This window comes from Solea solea, chromosome 2 (assembly GCF_958295425.1).
Source record: "Solea solea chromosome 2, fSolSol10.1, whole genome shotgun sequence".
Lineage (NCBI taxonomy): Eukaryota > Metazoa > Chordata > Actinopteri > Pleuronectiformes > Soleidae > Solea > Solea solea.
Window position 1 is genome coordinate 20911685 of NC_081135.1, and position 18194 is coordinate 20929878.

General features: G+C 40.7%; 1 protein-coding gene across 3 annotated transcripts in view; it reads left to right on the plus strand.

Moving 5' to 3' along the window:
* sema5ba (sema domain, seven thrombospondin repeats (type 1 and type 1-like), transmembrane domain (TM) and short cytoplasmic domain, (semaphorin) 5Ba) overlaps positions 1–18194 on the plus strand; it is a 159819-nt gene that overhangs the window by 90009 nt on the left and 51616 nt on the right. For all 3 annotated transcript variants that reach the window (XM_058622417.1, XM_058622419.1, XM_058622418.1), the window contains exons 6-8: positions 13311–13373; positions 14093–14191; positions 14308–14521. In XM_058622417.1, the coding sequence (XP_058478400.1) occupies positions 13311–13373; positions 14093–14191; positions 14308–14521 (376 nt within the window). The remainder of the gene's footprint in view (positions 1–13310; positions 13374–14092; positions 14192–14307; positions 14522–18194) is intronic.

Here is an 18194-nt window from a genome sequence, read left to right on the forward strand (position 1 = left end):
TATTATTATCTGGATCTCCACCTAATCTGTCTCCATCCATCCTACAGACTTAACACTTCACCATCTCACCACCATCAATTGTACATGTTCATTCTTAAAATCTACTGGGAAAAATCACAAGGCATCCATCTGATCCAAGATTGTGATATAGAGCTGCAGTTGTATTTCTGGTCATGTTGCCCCATGTTTTCCCTTGAGTGGAGCAATCAGGTTGTACATTAATATGCAGACTTTTACGCCATAAGTACAACGCCAGCATTGTGTGCGCTCATTTCAGCTCTGCAGACAATAATTAATGTGCATGGCAACGCTGCTCATTTATCCACATCAGTGTCTCATGTTGCTGTAACACCAAGATGTTTTCAGATGGGACTGGAAAACATGTGCAGGAGGAGTTCATACTGTTAAGATACACAGCATCGTCCATATCATGTAGGTTTGCTGATGTTTAACTGCAGTCTATCACAGTTTCCCTCTGACTGGTTTGCCCTTTTTGTAAATACATGATTGAAGGGGACAAAGAGACTTTTGTGTGTGAGTAGCTCATAAGGGAATAAACAAAATGAACAGCCTTTAGTCCTTACATGAAGGGACTCCTCTCAAAGTGGGCTCTTGTTATTTTCCAGGCTGAAACTTACTTGAGGTCACTACCCATTTGTTGTGTCTTTATTTTCCATGTGGTGGGGTGAGAGGGCTTTTCGTCGCTGAGGAAATGCAAGAAGTTCTGAAGCACGAGTGATCCCCTGTGTGTCTGTGTCCTGGGATTTGTCCTTGACGTGGTGTTTGTGTTTGGGGTTGTTTGACGTGAGCTGTGGTCTCTGGCTCCCGCAGCCAGCTGATGACGAGAAGCCCCCAGGTGACCGACCCGCTGCGCGACACGATGGTCTGTCAGGCTGGGATGTGGGATAGAGGCTGACTGTGGTGTTTTAGCTCACAGAGAAGAATATTATTGTTCTCCTTGCAGGTGTGATTTTGTAAGTAATGTAATTATTTGCTGGTATAAATTGTATTATGACTTTTTACTGTGCATATACTATTACAATGCACATGAAACCATTGTGGAATGCTTTATACTTGGTATATTTGTTTCCTACTTTTGCTTAAAATTATAATTTATAGTTTAGTATTGACATTTTGATGTAATCTAATGGTTGATTATATTATTAATATAGTTTGAAAATTATTTTTGAAATTCACCAGCCCACACACATTTCTTTTAACCAAGCAATTACTTGGAGAAATAATAAAATACATTTTAAAACAATAAAAAAATTACCTTCCTATTACACAATTATCAGTATAGTATTACCTTATTGGTACTGTACTGTAATTTAAAGTCAGTTTTAATGATGAAGAAAGAGGGGAATGGAGCTCCAGAATTAGAATAACCTCATATTTAATGGAGACATTCATTCTCATCCTTTAGATGCAAAGCCAACGTTAGAAGTACCAAAACCTCTGTAGAAATGCTTTGCACTGAAACTTGACAGAAGTGAACAGTCTGTGTCATAAACAGGATGTCACTGAAATGACAGTTACAGCTGGATGAAGCAGCTGGTTTTGTCTGTTTGCTGTTGCTTGGTCCCAGTGTGCATCTCGTCCTTCTGGTTGATCACGGCCAGGGGAGCAGAGCTGACCTAAAGGGTCAGTGGGTGAACTGCCACTGTTTTCTCATTTAAACAGGAAATGCCTCGTATCATCAACATCCCAGACCACGAGTAGAGAAAATAAATGTAGCTGCTATCGAAGGTGTTTTTGCTGGACGCTTGATATTCCTTCGGGGCACAAGGAATCAGCATGTGGTTAATCTGACGACAGGCTGACCTTTTCTCATGCTGGTTGTATTTGCAGGAATAATTCAGGGTATATCTCCATGATCTCACGTCAACATTATGCGTGTCACATACAGCTACAGTCACACTGCTAAAGGGCAGAGTGGATTCACAGAAAAAGTCAGGGTTTGAAATGAATGAAAGGCCAAAGCACGGACATTAAACTGACCCCTCTCAGATATTCATACCCGTATCATGCTCCACTGTCTTGCCCCGACTTTGATGAGTCACAGCGGATTTCTTTCACACTCTGCATTAATTTCTGTGCCGCTATTTGGCCAGAGATTTAATTATTGATGCAGTCTTTGTCAGAATGGAAGGATATTCTCTGAGCCGCAGAAATGAGAGCAAGAGGGAGCGTTACTCTGTAATGTGCTGCATCTTGGTCTGCAAGCTGACAGAGAATAACTATCACTAGTGGCGCTTTTCCATTATACAATTCTATTACTACTCGGTTCCACTCAAGTCGTTTTTTTTTTGGAGTTTTCATTAGGGATTGTACCTGATACCAGGTGCTTTTTTTGGTACTTGCTCTGGCGAGATTCCAAGCGAGCTGAGACGAAGCTAAAATGTGACGTCAACAGACTGCCAAAGTAAACACTGAACTTTGACTGAATCACTGAAAGAGTCATGAGCGCGACGTGCGCAGCGTGCGGAGTCAAGTAGTGCTAACTGTATAAGGAGATGCGCCACATTTCAGTCACAATCAGTTTGTGTGGGATGGTGGTTGTGCACTGCACATAAGCATAGATTAGCACTGATTTCATTTCCCACAGTAGTATGTTATTATGTTTGGTGCTGCAAGAGAAATATGACTTGCTTTGGTCTTGTTTTATTCCTTCACTATGAAAAACATGTGTATTTTACCAAATACATGCAGTTCATTAAGTTAAAATGAGAACTGCCATCAATCACTCAATGCTGGCGTATTACATGGTTTGGCATACCCATATTTAAAAAGGTTAATAAAATATTCAATTGATAGGTTGATTTTTCTTACGATACATTTAAAATGTACATTAGTGGCACTTTAGTTATATGATCGTTATTTCATTATATCATGTAAAATCACTACCAAAAATAATGTCAGTCTGACACCTCATTAAATCCAGCATAGACATGCACATAGATACTGTATATTGCCTGGCTAACCCGGGGAAACGTAGCATGTTCGCTGTCCACATGTCAAGGGGTTTTACATCCATCCTCTGCTGGTAATTACACAGCATAATGATGTACGGATAAATGACACGTGCAAGAATGGAAACAGACATTATGGATTATTTAAAACATTTTAATTGGTTGAATTATTTTAAAATTAACTGACAAGTGGTCGTATTCAGAATTTTTATCAAACTTTTTAATTGGCATACTGTACCTGAACTGTCTACAAACTGGCCCACAAGATATGCTATCTACATGAGCAAAAATAACTGAGTAATCCATACATAAAAATGCAAAGACAAAGGGAAAAGTGATGAGTTCAGTTTTTGAGTGTCACACCTTTTAATTTTCCATTTGTAGCATCTTTCCTTTAATAATAATTTTCTTTTTAGCTCACAAATAGGAGCTGCTACATGGTAGTTTGCCCATTTGACTACATTACCCGCAACTTTGTCTGTATGAGTGGGTGCATACAGTACAGTAAGTGTCTGTGGATGAGAGGGAGTAATCCGCCGTGCTGGTTGACTGGTCACAGAGAGATGGTCTGTTTTCACCTGCCATCTTCCCTAATGTGGAATTACAGTGAGTGAGTGGGAGGCAGCAGCAGGCTGAGTGGGCAAACACATGCTGACTGTTAGGGTAGGATGTATTCAACCTTACATTAGAGGGAGAAATAGCTTCCTGTTCCTATCTGTCAGTACACAACATATGTTTGTTGTTGTAAGACACCCACAAATGTGACTGTAAAACTGTTGACTTCTCAGATAGTGCTCCCTCCAACATTTGCAATTATAAAGAATTTCACTTTCTTGGTTGGGCTAAAATGAGTTAAGCTCTTCAGCTTTGAGCATCTCAGTTTCTTTACTCCGCCATGGTGGCAGGAAAAGCTTCTGCAAAAATGAACGATGCCAATGGCAGTTTGAAGTCAGAGTGCACTGCACACTCTAAATCCATAGAAATCGAGCAATATATCTCAGAACCTGCCCGACTGAATATGTTTGACCCCTATAATGCCCCCGCAGTGCTTATCATGAGAATGGGAACAGCCAGAAAAGACATTATTCCAGACCTGCAGTATTCCAACATCTTCAACTCCCTCGTTCTACTGCGGAGAATGTGTAAGCATCACAATATAAAAGCATATAAAATTAAAAAAATATGTTGGTTGGCATTGGAACCTGTACCTTATATGAAGTGATCACTACACAAACGGAATGAATTACCTGTGGGTTCCCATCTCTCTGTTGTCGATGCTTGCTTTGAGTGTGTTTTTGGACTCCCTCTCGATCTTTGGTGACCTGGTGAAATGCTCTCCTGTTTGCATGTCCCAGAATGGTTTGGCATCCCAGGGCATTACAGCTATCCACCATCTTCACTTTTTATGAAAACAGCCGACGAAGAGAGGAGTTGCCCGACATATTACCTGGTATAAGCTGCCAGTAACATATGTCTGGTTTTGAACTGAGGAAAGTACATCCTTAAAAGATGTTCTCTGACAGACTCATTTTACACTCTATATTGACTTCAGTCCTTAATGAAAAGATGGTAGATGGATGACATCTACACTTACTGGCCACTTTATTAGGTACACCTAATGAACTGCTTGTTAACGCAAATATTAAGTCAGCGAATCACATGGTAGCAACTTAATTTAGGCATGTAGACATGATGAACACGACCTGCTGAAATTTAAAAAATGTGAATGAAGAACAAAGGTGATTTAAATTACTTTTTAACGCGGCATGGTTGTTGGTACAAGACATGCTGGTCTGGGTATTATCTTATGGGATTTTCACATCTCCTGAGTTTACAGGGAATAAATAGACAAAGGACTGAGTCGGCAGCACTTGTTGACTCCGAAGGTCAGAGGAGAATGACCAGACTGGTTCAAAGTGATAAAATAGCAATAACAATAACTCTCAACAGTAACTCAAGTAACCACAATTACTTGTTACGACTGAGGTGTGCAGAAAACCATCCCTGGACGCACAACACATTGAACGTTGAAGCAGATGGACAACAGCAGCAAAAGAGCATGCAGGGTGCCATCACTCCTTCTGTTTTAATAGGTGTGCTGTGTACCTAATTCCTAATTAAGTGGCCGGTGAGTGCATACAAATTACAAAATAAGAAATACATCAGTCACTAGTATGATGATGATGCAATCCAAAGTTAAAAGTCCCAAGAAGCTGATCCACTGTAGAAAAGTTGTGACGCTGATTTAGAAGATGGGGGTGGAGAGGATTTCCACAAAGAAGAAGAATTATTCAATTAAGAACAGGGAGGTGAAATTATTCGGTGCTAGAGGGACACATTTTGGTGTGTGTTTGTGTGTGTGTATCTGGGTAGTGAAAAGTTGTTCAGTTTCCTCAGGAATGCATACTGTATCTGTGCCTCTGTGGAAAAATGAAACATTTTCAGAAGGGCAGCCACACTTAAATATACATTGAACTGAGTTCTGTGACTTAAAACTGCACTGGGTATACAGTAGTTATGTAAATGCTGCTTTTCAATGCTTGAAGTTGAGCTGAAGTGGCACAAGTTCATGTAAAGGATCATTTACATGGCTGAAAGAGTGTCTCCTGCTGCTGGCAGTCTGTGCTGCTGTCTGCACACATAACTGTTCTCCTTGACAATGTGAACATTTAGTGAGAACACTTGAAATTGTGCTTGCTGGAGTGAGTCAGGTCAATCCGCTGGACTGGGACTGCAGCCAATGCAGGCATTTCCCCCCCCTAAATGTTTTATTTAGTGTCAACTCTACAAAGATTGTATTTCCAGGACTATACGTCAGTGTCCCTTTCTGCTTCATTAAAGCGCTGACATCAACATTGTCCGTGTGTAAAATGCAAATGAAAACACATACTGTAAATTTTGATTAGTTTTGATTTGAATGTAATGCACTCTGTATGTAAAGCACACTGTAAAGTGCTATATAAACTACGTTGTATTATCATTATTATTATTTCTGTAGCTCATTATGTAAATAAACAGCAGTCGACAGTTAAAGAATGCAATCACAGAAGTGAATTCAAGCAGAGATGTGGAAAGAAAATGGTTCATATGCAGTTCAGCGAGATTTGGCCCGTGCATCACAGATTTCAGGTTCAGCTGTCACAGTTTGAAACTACATGCTGGGGTTTACAAAATGCTAACCAACCCTGAAGAATCACACTGATGCTTAGTACCGAAGGATGGACATTTCCTATGACATTCTCGATGACGCTGCATTTTTAGCTCCCAAGCAAACATGCAACCCCTCAGGCTTTCCTCCTATGTCAGCAGATTTTCAAGATCTCTGCAAAATTTTGTCCAAACGTTAACATCTGGTAGGTCACTGCTCCAATGATGAGGTGAAGTGAGATTTTACATACCCGTCATGATAATGTGATATACTGTGTACACTATTTCAACTCAAAGAATGTATGTATAAGAACATTTATATATGATTAGTTAATGGGGATGCCACGATTCTCCAAATCCTTGATTTGATTCGATCTTTTTTTTCCTCTCAGATGGGTCTGCCATTTTTAGACTGGTTTTATGTCATGATAACTATTTTTTATTTTTATTTTATCTTCATGGTGTCATGAGTAATATACACAGATACTTTCCTGTGCTATGCCACACGCGCATAATATATAGCTCAACACCGTGGTTTTCTCTAAAACTCATGGGGAACACTAAATATTTCCACACCAGTGATTTCAAAGAAGTGGGAAGGGGCTCTAGTGCGGTCGATGTGTCGCCCAAATCAGCAGTTGCCATGGTTACTATTAGTTGGCAGCTTCAGGTTAGCAGGAGGAATAACGTCTAGTCGTGCTACAATGGCTACAACCACAACACTGTGTCACTTTCCTCTCTAACACACAGACAGGACGTCACATTGGGGGTGTGGTTAAATCCGAAAGTCGAGATTGTGGCGTCGTTTCGATCAATATTCAATTTAAAATTGAGAGATTGTGACACTCCCGATTAGCCAAGTTGTTTTTTTGTGTGAATATTGAGGCACCAGGATTACACAGGTGCCATGAATACCACAGAACAGCTTCCTTTACTTCCCAATTGGATATTTATAGCAATAGTTCATATTTTATTAATATTGTGGTAGTGACCAATAAAACAGATTCCAATATAAAAATGCCTTTAGCAACTGTCTTAAATAACAAGTCAATGTTTGTGTTGCGCTAGTGCACTGGGTGATAAATTAATAATGTACATGTGCACTGCAATGGATATACCAAGGTAACTGTATACTGTATAAACAATAATTGCCTTATATTATATCCAAGATATTTACAGTGGATCACAATATAGCTCACAGTTAAATAAACTCATCTATGTACGTGCTTTTTCCTCCGCTTGCACAAAATTGATTAGGATTTCAGGCTCTTTTGTATGCGGGTCACACAAGTCATTTTTTGCCCCTGGGCTGGAGACAGTCATAGCCACAGGCATAAAGCTGAGACAACATACATAATGCACATCCATTAAGCCACAAATTTAAGTTTGAGTTTCCTGTAGTTTAAACATCCACTATCGTTTTTGTTTTGTTTTTTTGTCCAAAGTAGAAGATTGTGAGCTTTTTATAAAATGGCTGCGGAGAATAAATATGTGGAAGGCAAAGTGATGGAGCACTGACTTTGCCTTTGTTTAAAAATAGCATTTCAAATCACATTGCATACCAGTCACTGACACATACCCTGTAATGATTTCAATTATATTGGAAATATGTAGTAAAATGTATTCAATATGTGTTTTACGGCCAAGGCGGAACAATCATTTTCAAATTGAAATTGCAGTATGAAACAATGTCAGCAGTAAAGTTCAAAGGATGTGACTTAATTGTTCTATTTTTCTTTTAGTTGTTTTATGCAAATTCCTAAAATAAAATGCACAGATGTTGTACACATTTGATATATTTAACTTATCCTGGCATTATAGTGCAGTACAGTAGTTTACACACAAAATTGCAATCAAATTGCAATTACATATTTTCTCCAAATTTCTCAGCCCTTTTTCCAGCATCACAATGTTTACTAGTGTATATAATGAGTGTAAGATGCATCATCACAGTTTTTGCACTTATTTTCAGCAGCGTTTACTCCACCACCTCCAACTGGGCACCAGTCTGTGCCAAAATCTGCCATATTGTCAAGTTAAGACTTTACAGTATGTGTGAGTATCTAAAACTGAAACATTGATATAGTGTTGGATGTGGGCTGTTTCCTAAAATAGCTGATTAGGTAGATGGAGTGATGGTAGTGAGAGGGGGCTGTAAAAGATCAACAACACTAGAGCGTAAGATGCTTTGAAGTGAGTGCACCTTGGGTGGGTAGGTGGGTGGGTGGGTGGTTGAGAATGCAGAAAAGAGTTGTATTTTATTCTCTTGTGTGAATAGTGAAGGCTGCAGTGAAGTGTAGCAGGTTGAGTGTGGAGGAAATCATGGGGGGGCCCGTCATATGGTGGAAATCCTCCTCCCTTCTTATAAATATTTGCTCCAATGTTAAAATTAAACCATGAAATCAAGAGAAATATTTCCAGGATATTACTTCCCAAAATACTTTCTAAGTTCTTCTAAATGTTCATTATTGATCCTTACAGAGCTATAACCCTCAGAGAATGGGCTATTACAGAGTTCAAAGCTGGACATACTTATGTCCCTATGACATCAAAATCGACATTTTCGAGCTTTAATCGTGTATATGTTGATTGAAATGTTGCTTGTCACACAACCTTATAATATCCCTCTTTTTTCCATTTCCTTGTGAATTCTAGAGGTTGCTTGCTCTGCCCTCAAATCTACTTTGAGATGTTAGATCACTCATCGTGTACATGGGGCAGTAGCATCCAATCAAGAGGTGTATGATTGTTTCAATGTCCTGCCCCACCCCAACATGACCTCCAATTCAGATATATTAATTCCATCACGGGGATGAGCCTGCGTCTCTCATGGTCTCTCCCTCGTCTGCCGCTCCGCCGGCGTGGCCTCATTTCAGAAAATGTCCTTATCACCATCATCATATTCCTCAGAAACACCAATCTGTCACAACAGAGAGCAGGCTGCCTGTTCTGTTAAGCTACAATATGTCATCATTGTAATGTTCAGTGGCGTTGGCTACTCTAAAAGCCAATCAATATTGTGACAACACTGTTTCTCACAACTTTACGACTTGAAGTAATATCTGTTGCGCATTATAGGCTATAGTTTGGATGTTGAAATTATTAGTCTCCGTGTTCAAGAAATAGTCCCATTTATATACACAAACAAACACAAACAAACACACATATATATATATATATATATATATATATATATATATACACTCTATATCTTTAATACAGTTTGGTCAACATCCACTGCACAAGTTTAAAAACTCTTCACTGTCCCAAGTGCCAGACAGCTCCTATTCAAACAACCATTACTCCCTTGACATTCTTATTTACAATATTCATGAGTTATAATTAGTTGTCACACATGATGTTAGTGGTGTGTCAGTGAGAGGCAACCTTATCAACACAGCACCACATTTCAGGAACAGCATTTGCTGCCTTCACTGCTCACTTTACTTCATTAGCGTTTCCTGCTCTCCATCTCCCTCCCTCTCTCTCTCCGTTTCGCGTGGAAATGGAATTCATTTTGGAGCCCGGTCACAATCTCTCTTCACTAAAAAGTGATGAATCCTCATTCCTGCTGTACTAATTGTGTTTCTGGAAATGTATGCACACCCACTCACCCAAAAGAGATGCCTGCGGCGAGATATTCTTGTGTATGAGGAGTGCTGAAACTGAGAGAAATTAGATGTCAGGTTTGGAGGGTATGCGGTGCACATGGTTGTTGCCTTGCTAATAGATGGAAATGAACTCTAACACACATCTATGGCTACAGGCACAAATAATAAACAGGCTCCGTGGCCTTGGGCTTTATTCAAGCACGTAAAATGTTTGTAACTCATCTCAGTGAGACTTTTTAAATTGTCTGGTATTTTGTGCTTTTGGGGCCACTTTTGATTTTTTTTCCTTCATATGATTACTCTTAATACATTTACATCTTCAATTCTAGTACTGATATTTGTATATTGACTGTCCCTGTTTATTCAGATGCTAGCCTGTGTCGCTCATAACAAGCACGTCTAAGGACTGTGCAAATGATAGAAATACTGACTGTGCCAAAAAACCTCTTAACCCTCATTACGACTTCTCCATCAAATTATAGTCGTGGTTCTAATGTCCACTGGATAGAAAGCTTATTATGTTTGAACAGTTAGTGGTTCAGGGATGTTTCCAAAATGTTTGGGGGTGTTTGCCGACTATTTTTTATTATGATTTTCTAAGCTAATGACGGAATTAAACTGGACGCAACAGGCAGTCTCGTCTTTATTTTTCTGTCAGTAGCATTTTATTTTATTTTATTGCGATTTTTAAGAGAAGTGACAACCAAGAAAACAAATGTGGATGTCACTCTGTAATGATACAGAAAAAACCTTGTCCTGTAATCATAGTGCACAAAAGCAAACTTGATTGAACTGCTTAAGATGCCAGCGCTTGCTGAATGTAAAAGTGGACTGGACTTGAATCAATGCGCGTTATTTTAATTGTGATTTAATTTGGAATTTCTGCTCGTTAGGTTGTGGTCATTTTCAGTGAAATAATAAATGCTGCATCCTTCCCACACACTGTGCTGCTTTTATTCAGGCCATTCATGGTTTAGTACAGAAAGAAGGTATTTGAGAGACAGAGAGAGGATGTGGATGCAAAATCCGTATTCTCACAGGCTTCGTGTGAGTGTGGCTTTGTTCCAAAGTGGTGTGAAGAAGAAGAGACGGACGGGGAAAGGAGGGGCGGAGAGAGGAGAGGAGGGGGGCACTTTTTGGTGAAGGTCAGCGGGTTAAGCCGAGAGGAATCCTTGGAGACGGGGTCTTGCCAAAAAGATGGTAATGCCCCAAGCAATGATTCATTGCGAAGGCATCCGTGTGTGTGTGTGTGTGTGTGTTTACAATGACGTCATCTCATCCGTCCCTGGGCTGTCAGGGTCTGACAGGCAGGGGCTGTGGAGGAGCAGCGTTTTCATTTCAACAGGCAAAATGATGGACTGCCGCGGAGGGGGCGGAGCTGCTCTCTGAATGGCAGGTGCCATGCTGTTCACTGTGCCCATGGGAAGTGGATTTGTGGATTATTGACTGTCTGAGCACTATTTGGCGAGCGCTGCCACGACGAGCTGAGCTCCTGCAGAGCACATTAACTACTCTATAGTATTTTTATTTCTTAATTTACTTTGTGTTCAGTGTCTGTAGCTCAAGTTTCATTTTAATCACAGTGTGCTTTATATAGCTGTCCCCTGCTACGGCCTCTCTCTCTTCAGTGCTGTCTGAAGCAGGTTAATTGAAGGGGGTCTGCTGTGGGAGGCAGGGAGGGGAGCTGTAACTATCAATATGGACCAGAACCTACTTACTGTTGCTGTACCAGCTGCAGGAGCTAAACATAGCTTTATAGCACTAATGAAACTGTCTTAGTCTCCACCTCTAACCTGTTCTTACGTAAGGTTGTAGGTTGTAAAGTTTTATTTGGCTCTTAATGTGTGGCTGAGCCTGGTTGCTTGAATCAATATTTATACATAAATAAGTGTACATTTCTTATATTACTGTCATGTTTCGCTCATGACAAACACAAAGAAGTATTATTATTGGACACTGTAGCGCCTTTCAGCACACTTTCTCACCAACCTTGTTTTTAAATGAATAAAGAAGTGTGTAACTAGTCTGGGGGGCATCTAGCAGCAAATAACCTGATATTTTCCCCAGGAGTTGGGGTCACTAAAGACTGCAGCAACAGTGGTAAAGGCAAGACAATTTGCTTCTTTAGAGAATCACATCATGTAACACATAGATAAGTTTAAGGCATCTTTTCTAACCTGTTTATACGTGTATTCCTTGAAATTTGGACCCGCACCTCACTGCCATCTCATTTTTGAAAAACTGTTTTTCACCAGTATTCAAAGGACCCTATAATAGACTGGCCTGAGAGGGATTCACCCATTGGAGCATGCGTGGCACTGGGATAGAAGGACATTTTTTTGCATTTGAAGGAGCCCTTGAAATTAGACTAGTGCCGTTGATGACACTTCCATTTGTATAATCATAGCTGAAGTGCGACATGATCTGTGTAAATCATCAAGTTCTCATTTATACTCTTTGAATCCCAATTAGATTCCTAAACTTTACATTCTGCTCTAAGGATCTGAAAGGTTAAAAAGTGACTGTAATTGTATTTTGTTAGCTGAAACCTCTTGGTTAAATGCATTTCTTAAAGACATAGGTGTTACAGATTAGCTGTGGATGGTGGGGATCTGATAAGGTTTTTTATTTTTATTATTTCCATGGAGTTTATGGTTTGTTTGAGTTCCCTTTTTGGCTCCTGTAGTACTGACCCAGTTTAGTATTGACTCTTGGTTGGCCTCAGTTGGCAGACTCATCCTGAATGTTGGGTCTCAACTTTGTCCCACTGCCCAATATTGTGGGCAGAGCAGTTTGCTAGATTTAGATAATTATCAGCAACTGTTTGCACGTGCATGGCAATAAGAGGAAAGTAAATAAAGAACAACATGAACATATAAAAGTAGGAAGACTGGTGTCATATACTCTAATAGCAGACTTTTTAATAAGTGAAGCTTACTTGGGCAGCAAGATCACAGTGGGGGGCCGGGGTGGGGGGGTAAAATGAGGCCACTGACACACAACGGGGCTCCCCTGGCACCTTACATATCATGCCAGAAAAGGGGGACATCAATCCTCTTAACCAGCGCCAGTGTTGCTCTGTTCACCAGGCAGCATGTGTGTGCACATGCATCAGTGTGTTTGCAGTGCAGTCGTGCAGTGCTGCTGCCTGCATCCATAATTAAGCCCAAGACACAACCATCAACAGGAATTGGCCGGTAATAGTGAAGGGGGTGGGGGTTGGGGGGGGGCAGGAGTGGAGGCGAGTGCTGCAAACTTTCAGATGTAGAGCAGGAATAAAAGAAGGGAGAGGGTGGAGAGAAATCTATTTACATGCTAATGCCATCCTCAGCCCTTCAACTGCCTCGTTGGGTACCTTGCCCATTACCCTCGAATAAGCTCTTGGCTGGCAAAGTGGTCGCCATGTTTACACAATAAACAAACAGCAAAACAGCAATGAGGTTCAAGTCTTTTCATGCATTTTTTTTTGGTGATTGCCTACATAACTAGCAACAGTTGTTGCAAAACTGTTTTGTAGTATGTGAAGGACTCAGCTGACGGCTTTTCTGGCTTCTGGACTTTTTTTGTTTTTGTTTCCTAGGCAACAGAATGGGCACCGGACGAGGAAACCAGGAGATCCTGTCAGAGCAAAGGCAAAACAGAGGTAACCTCGATTTCGCCCCCAATTACAGCACTTCATGTCAGCACTGCCTGGCTTACAGAGAGGCCATCTTGATATCTTCTGGGTTTTGTGGTCAGGTCCTTATGTGCCCCGTGGGAGGGCTCTGTACAACAAGTATTTTAGATGCTTCAATCCTTGAGTTGTTTTCTTTCCTTAGAGAGGGAAAGAGGGCAACAGGAACGGATGGAAAATATGCAAAACAGCTTAGAGCAAGAGAGTGATTTACACAAAAGAACTTTATTTCAAATATGTCTGATAACCAATTACATAAACAGTTCCAGTCCCATGTGAACTATTTTTGAGAACTGATTGCAACATGGGTTTTTTTTCTCCAATTGTCCCGATAGACCAAACAATACACAAAACTGAGAATCTGTCCTCTTTGAAACCAGTCCCTGCAATTACCACAGTTCTTCTTCACAAACAAAGGGGTACAATTTACCAAAAAAAATTATACAGAAAATGTCCAAATAAATCAATGACAAACATTTGTTCAAACATACTTGACATACATTTCTGACGTACTGTAGCGCATCTGTCAATGACACAAATGCGCTTCCATTCATATTTTTGAACAAAAGACTCACAAGAGTGAACGCTGTGCCAAAAGATTCTTTTTAGTAAAGGTTAAAACGTATTTATTCAACCACCTAGTGTGTAAAAACCATGTCTTTGAAAGGCTTCTGTCTACTTCTCTGCAGATTGAGTGTCAGAACTACATCAGAGTCCTGCTTGTGAACAAGACCGAGGTCATGACCTGTGGAACCAACGCTTTCCAGCCACTATGTATTACTCGAGAGGTACGGATAAGTGTGTTGCTGTCACAAACACAGTGAAAAACACTGTAAACCCTCCCTGTTACTTCCCTTACCCTCCACGTCTTTTTCCTCCACGTCACACTCTTCATCCTTCACAGGTGGGCAACATGAGCAGTGTGCTGGAGCGGGTGAACGGTGTGGCACGCTGTCCATATGATCCTCGACACAATTCCACTGCAGTGGTGACAGAGAGTGGAGAGCTGTTTGCCGCCACCGTCATCGACTTCTCTGGCCGCGACCCCGTCATATACCGCAGCCTTGGTGGGATGCCCCCTCTTCGTACTGCCCAGTACAACTCAAAGTGGCTCAATGGTACAGTAACGCGGCAATAACTGCCACATGTACATTTTCCTTGGCTCACAAGGAAGAGTTCATTTGAGCATCATTTATTTCATAGTCTCCTTTTCTGCGCTGCAGCCAATGATTAATTTCATTATGACATAAGGATGCTTAATGCAGCACAGATGCTAATGCAACCCTTTCATACAAAACTAATGGTCACATTAACGTTTCAACCAACAAATGTCATTTTTGCTTAGTACGTGAACACATTTTTTTGATAAACTGTTGATTGAATTTCATTCATCTCAACTCAGGATTGGAGCATTTAGAGTGAAATGTTCTGTGAACTGAGCATAAGGACTGATGAAATATTGGTGAGAGTTAAAACATTGAGTATTTTTTTTCCCTTAGGATCAGTATCTTGTCTCTGCTTCATATCAGCTGTTAAAAAAAACAAAACCTAAACAAATAGGATTAGTAATCTTATCATGTCTCAACTGAGCACCAGGTGAAATTTGCAGAAAAAAAAGACTAGTCTCTGAAAATTCCTCCAAACATTTTCCTAGGACTGGCTGCAGCAGCACATGGGCCAAGTCTGCACTTTTGCATCCAATATAATCGTCTCTTTTGTTAGAGCCAAGCTAGATCAATTTGACATGGTTGTTTTTCAAAGGATTAGAAAGACTGTTTGGATATGAAGTTGTGTATAGAACACACAGTGCAGGTTAGACAGAGGATTGGTGGGATTCGTGGAATGGCAGGGAACATGAAATGCTGGTGTCGGTGTCAATAATCTCCCTGCTGCTGACACTGTGCCTTTATATTTGACCGTACTGGAGGCCAAATCCACTCTCACACATTCTGATGCCTGCAGAAATATTGATGGGCTTTCCGCTAGAGGCTGTGGAAATCCTTTGATATGCAGAACAGCTTAGATTATTTGATTTATTGAGCTATATGGAGCAGTGAAATGAAAAGATTATCTGCATAACAGATGATGTTAAGTGAGAACTGGGGCATATTTTAAGATCAGGGTAATTTTATGTGAAGGCAAATAGCGTTAAACGCAGGATAGCCTATCCAAGCCATATTTTTCTATATTATCATTTCATTTGTTCTAAATGAATCCTATATAAAAATCTCCAAAAATTGTATCCCAATTTTCCTTGAGTCCAAGGTGACGTCCTGAGACACTGAGACGACAGTGATTTGAGAAAAAGAGCAAGGATAGAACTGAAGAGTTCTTGACATTTTCTGCTTCATTCGATACTGAATCCTTTTCCTGTTATATGACTAATGCATTAATCAGTAACAATCAGCACGAACTGTGTCACAGAGATAATTACATCATTCAGAACTCAGCTGTATTATAACGAGAAGTAGTTGGTGAAAGAGTTGGACTTTAGGGAGTTTGCTTGCATAAAGGAAAATGGAGAGGCAGGAATGAATGGAAGAAAAAATTAGAAGGTGGAAGAGTGCCACAGTGTAGAGGAGAGGATGAGGATGACAGGGAAGTTGAGAAGATAGACTGAAGAGTCAGTGAGCAATGTAATTATTCCTCTCAGCGGGGAGAGGGTGAAATTACAACATGCTGCATGGGACTGCTGCTTGTGTCTGCGTATGAGTTACTGTATGCGGTTTGACTGTATGCAAACTATTTGTGCCTCCGTGTGTGTTCAAACTCTGTGTGTGCACTGCTATGTAACACACACACACACACACACACACAGTGCTGCAAGAGGGAGAAAAATGAGTGGCAAAGTAGACTGTGTCCTCATCAGCATAATCATAAGTGGCTGCACACACAGAAACACACAAAACACACATTGCAGTCCACTCCAGCTACATAGCCACACACACACACACACACACACACACGCACACCTGCCATCACAAAGCATGCTTCCCTTCATGGCTGATTCTGCTAAGGATATGGCGCTATGTTCCTGCTGGATTTGGAGTGTGAATGAAAATCTAATTTCCAGCTCTAAGCCTCGCAGTTGAGGAGAACTGGAGACGGGGAGGGGGTCCTGGATCTAATTAATCTGTTCCCTAATTGGATTGGGGTCCTGCCAGGTGCTGACCAACTGTTTTCCACCGTGCACCTGATGACATGAATCTCAATTCATATTTCTGTTATTTGCTCACAGCTTTTTAATGTAGAAAAAAAACAAAAACTGTGTTTTGGTGCACATGAAACTGACGCAAGAATATCACACCGACATAACACGTGTGTGTTTGTATGTGTGAGCTGACTGGCATGTAGAAACTGGCAGAGAAATGAAGAGATGAAAGGATCTTTCTGAGAAAACAAAACCACATCTTTGTGTCCAGGGGTTTACACGTGAAGGAAAAATGCAATTCTAAATATTATGTTCAATTTCTACCGAAAGATCCTGTTATCCTGCACACTTGTACTGTGGTGTTAAGGTCCAGCATACAAATAACCATAGGCGGCGGTTCACTCTAAATACGATGTCTTTGTGCAGCAGCTCAATAACATTTGCTTTTTTTATTCCACGACAGTAGATGTTATCCACTTCAGTCTACACAGGGAAAACTGCAGTAAACGTATTACGATGAGATTAAATTAAATAACAATAAATAAATAATGGCCACATACAAATGTGGCAAAGCCTGCAACCTGCACCGAGCATACGTGACATGCCTCACTCTGAATATCAAACACACATCCATCTCTCTCTGTCATTCCATTTGTCGCCTCGTCTCAGCCGTCTGTTCTGTAGCTCCACCACAGCCCCAGCTTGCACCTGTAGGCTCTGAAAGGTGGTTTAGGATCTTTGCTCATCACCCCTCATATATCATGCAAAACTCCAAACATGTTTTCCTGCTGTAATTAACAATTTTAAACATGTCTCGGAACTGTCCGACCAGATCCAATCAATCTATCCCGTACTCCTGATCCTCGAGCGCAAACGGATCACATTTAACGTCCTCTTATGTGAATATCAATTAGTGCTGCTCATACTGTAACTCCTTGATCGAAAGTGTCATGTGACGATGGAGGCTTCACTCCTCCAGCACCCAACCAGCTTGCCAGATTGAACAGTCTGTTTACCACTCAGCAGGGTGCAGAAAAACTCTTCGCAACACATCCCTCACCCACGCAGCTTCAGTAATAATATGCTGATATATCTGTCAGCTCCATCTGCCCTTCCTCTGACACAGGTACAGTATGTATGTAAACACAGGTGTGTGCGCGCACACACACAGCAATATGTTGTACACACGCTTATGTGGAAGCACAATTAGCTCCACATGGCCTGTGGCTGCAGAAGAAGCAGCACCCCTGCATTATGATGGTCGTCACATGGCAGCGCTCCCTGATTTACCTGATGCTTGTTAGCAGCAGGTTATGACTGCACTGTGTGTGTCATAAATTTAACCTTTAAAAGAGAACTAACTATATATATGCTCAATAAAGATTTGATGCTTCAGTAAATAGAAATTGCGTTCTGTAGATATCAGTACTTCTATGTTGTTTTGTTTTTAAATGGATTCATTCTGCTCTGGAAATGCCTGCTGTCCTCTCTACCCTTGATTGGTTCATATTTTAGTTTTCACCGCTGTTGTTTCTCATTGTTTGTTCTTTGTGAAACTACGCAAACGGGAAAGGAAAGGAGAAAATTGGCTTCTTGTTTACACATGCCGTCTACCTGAAAGGTCATTTGAAATGCATTTC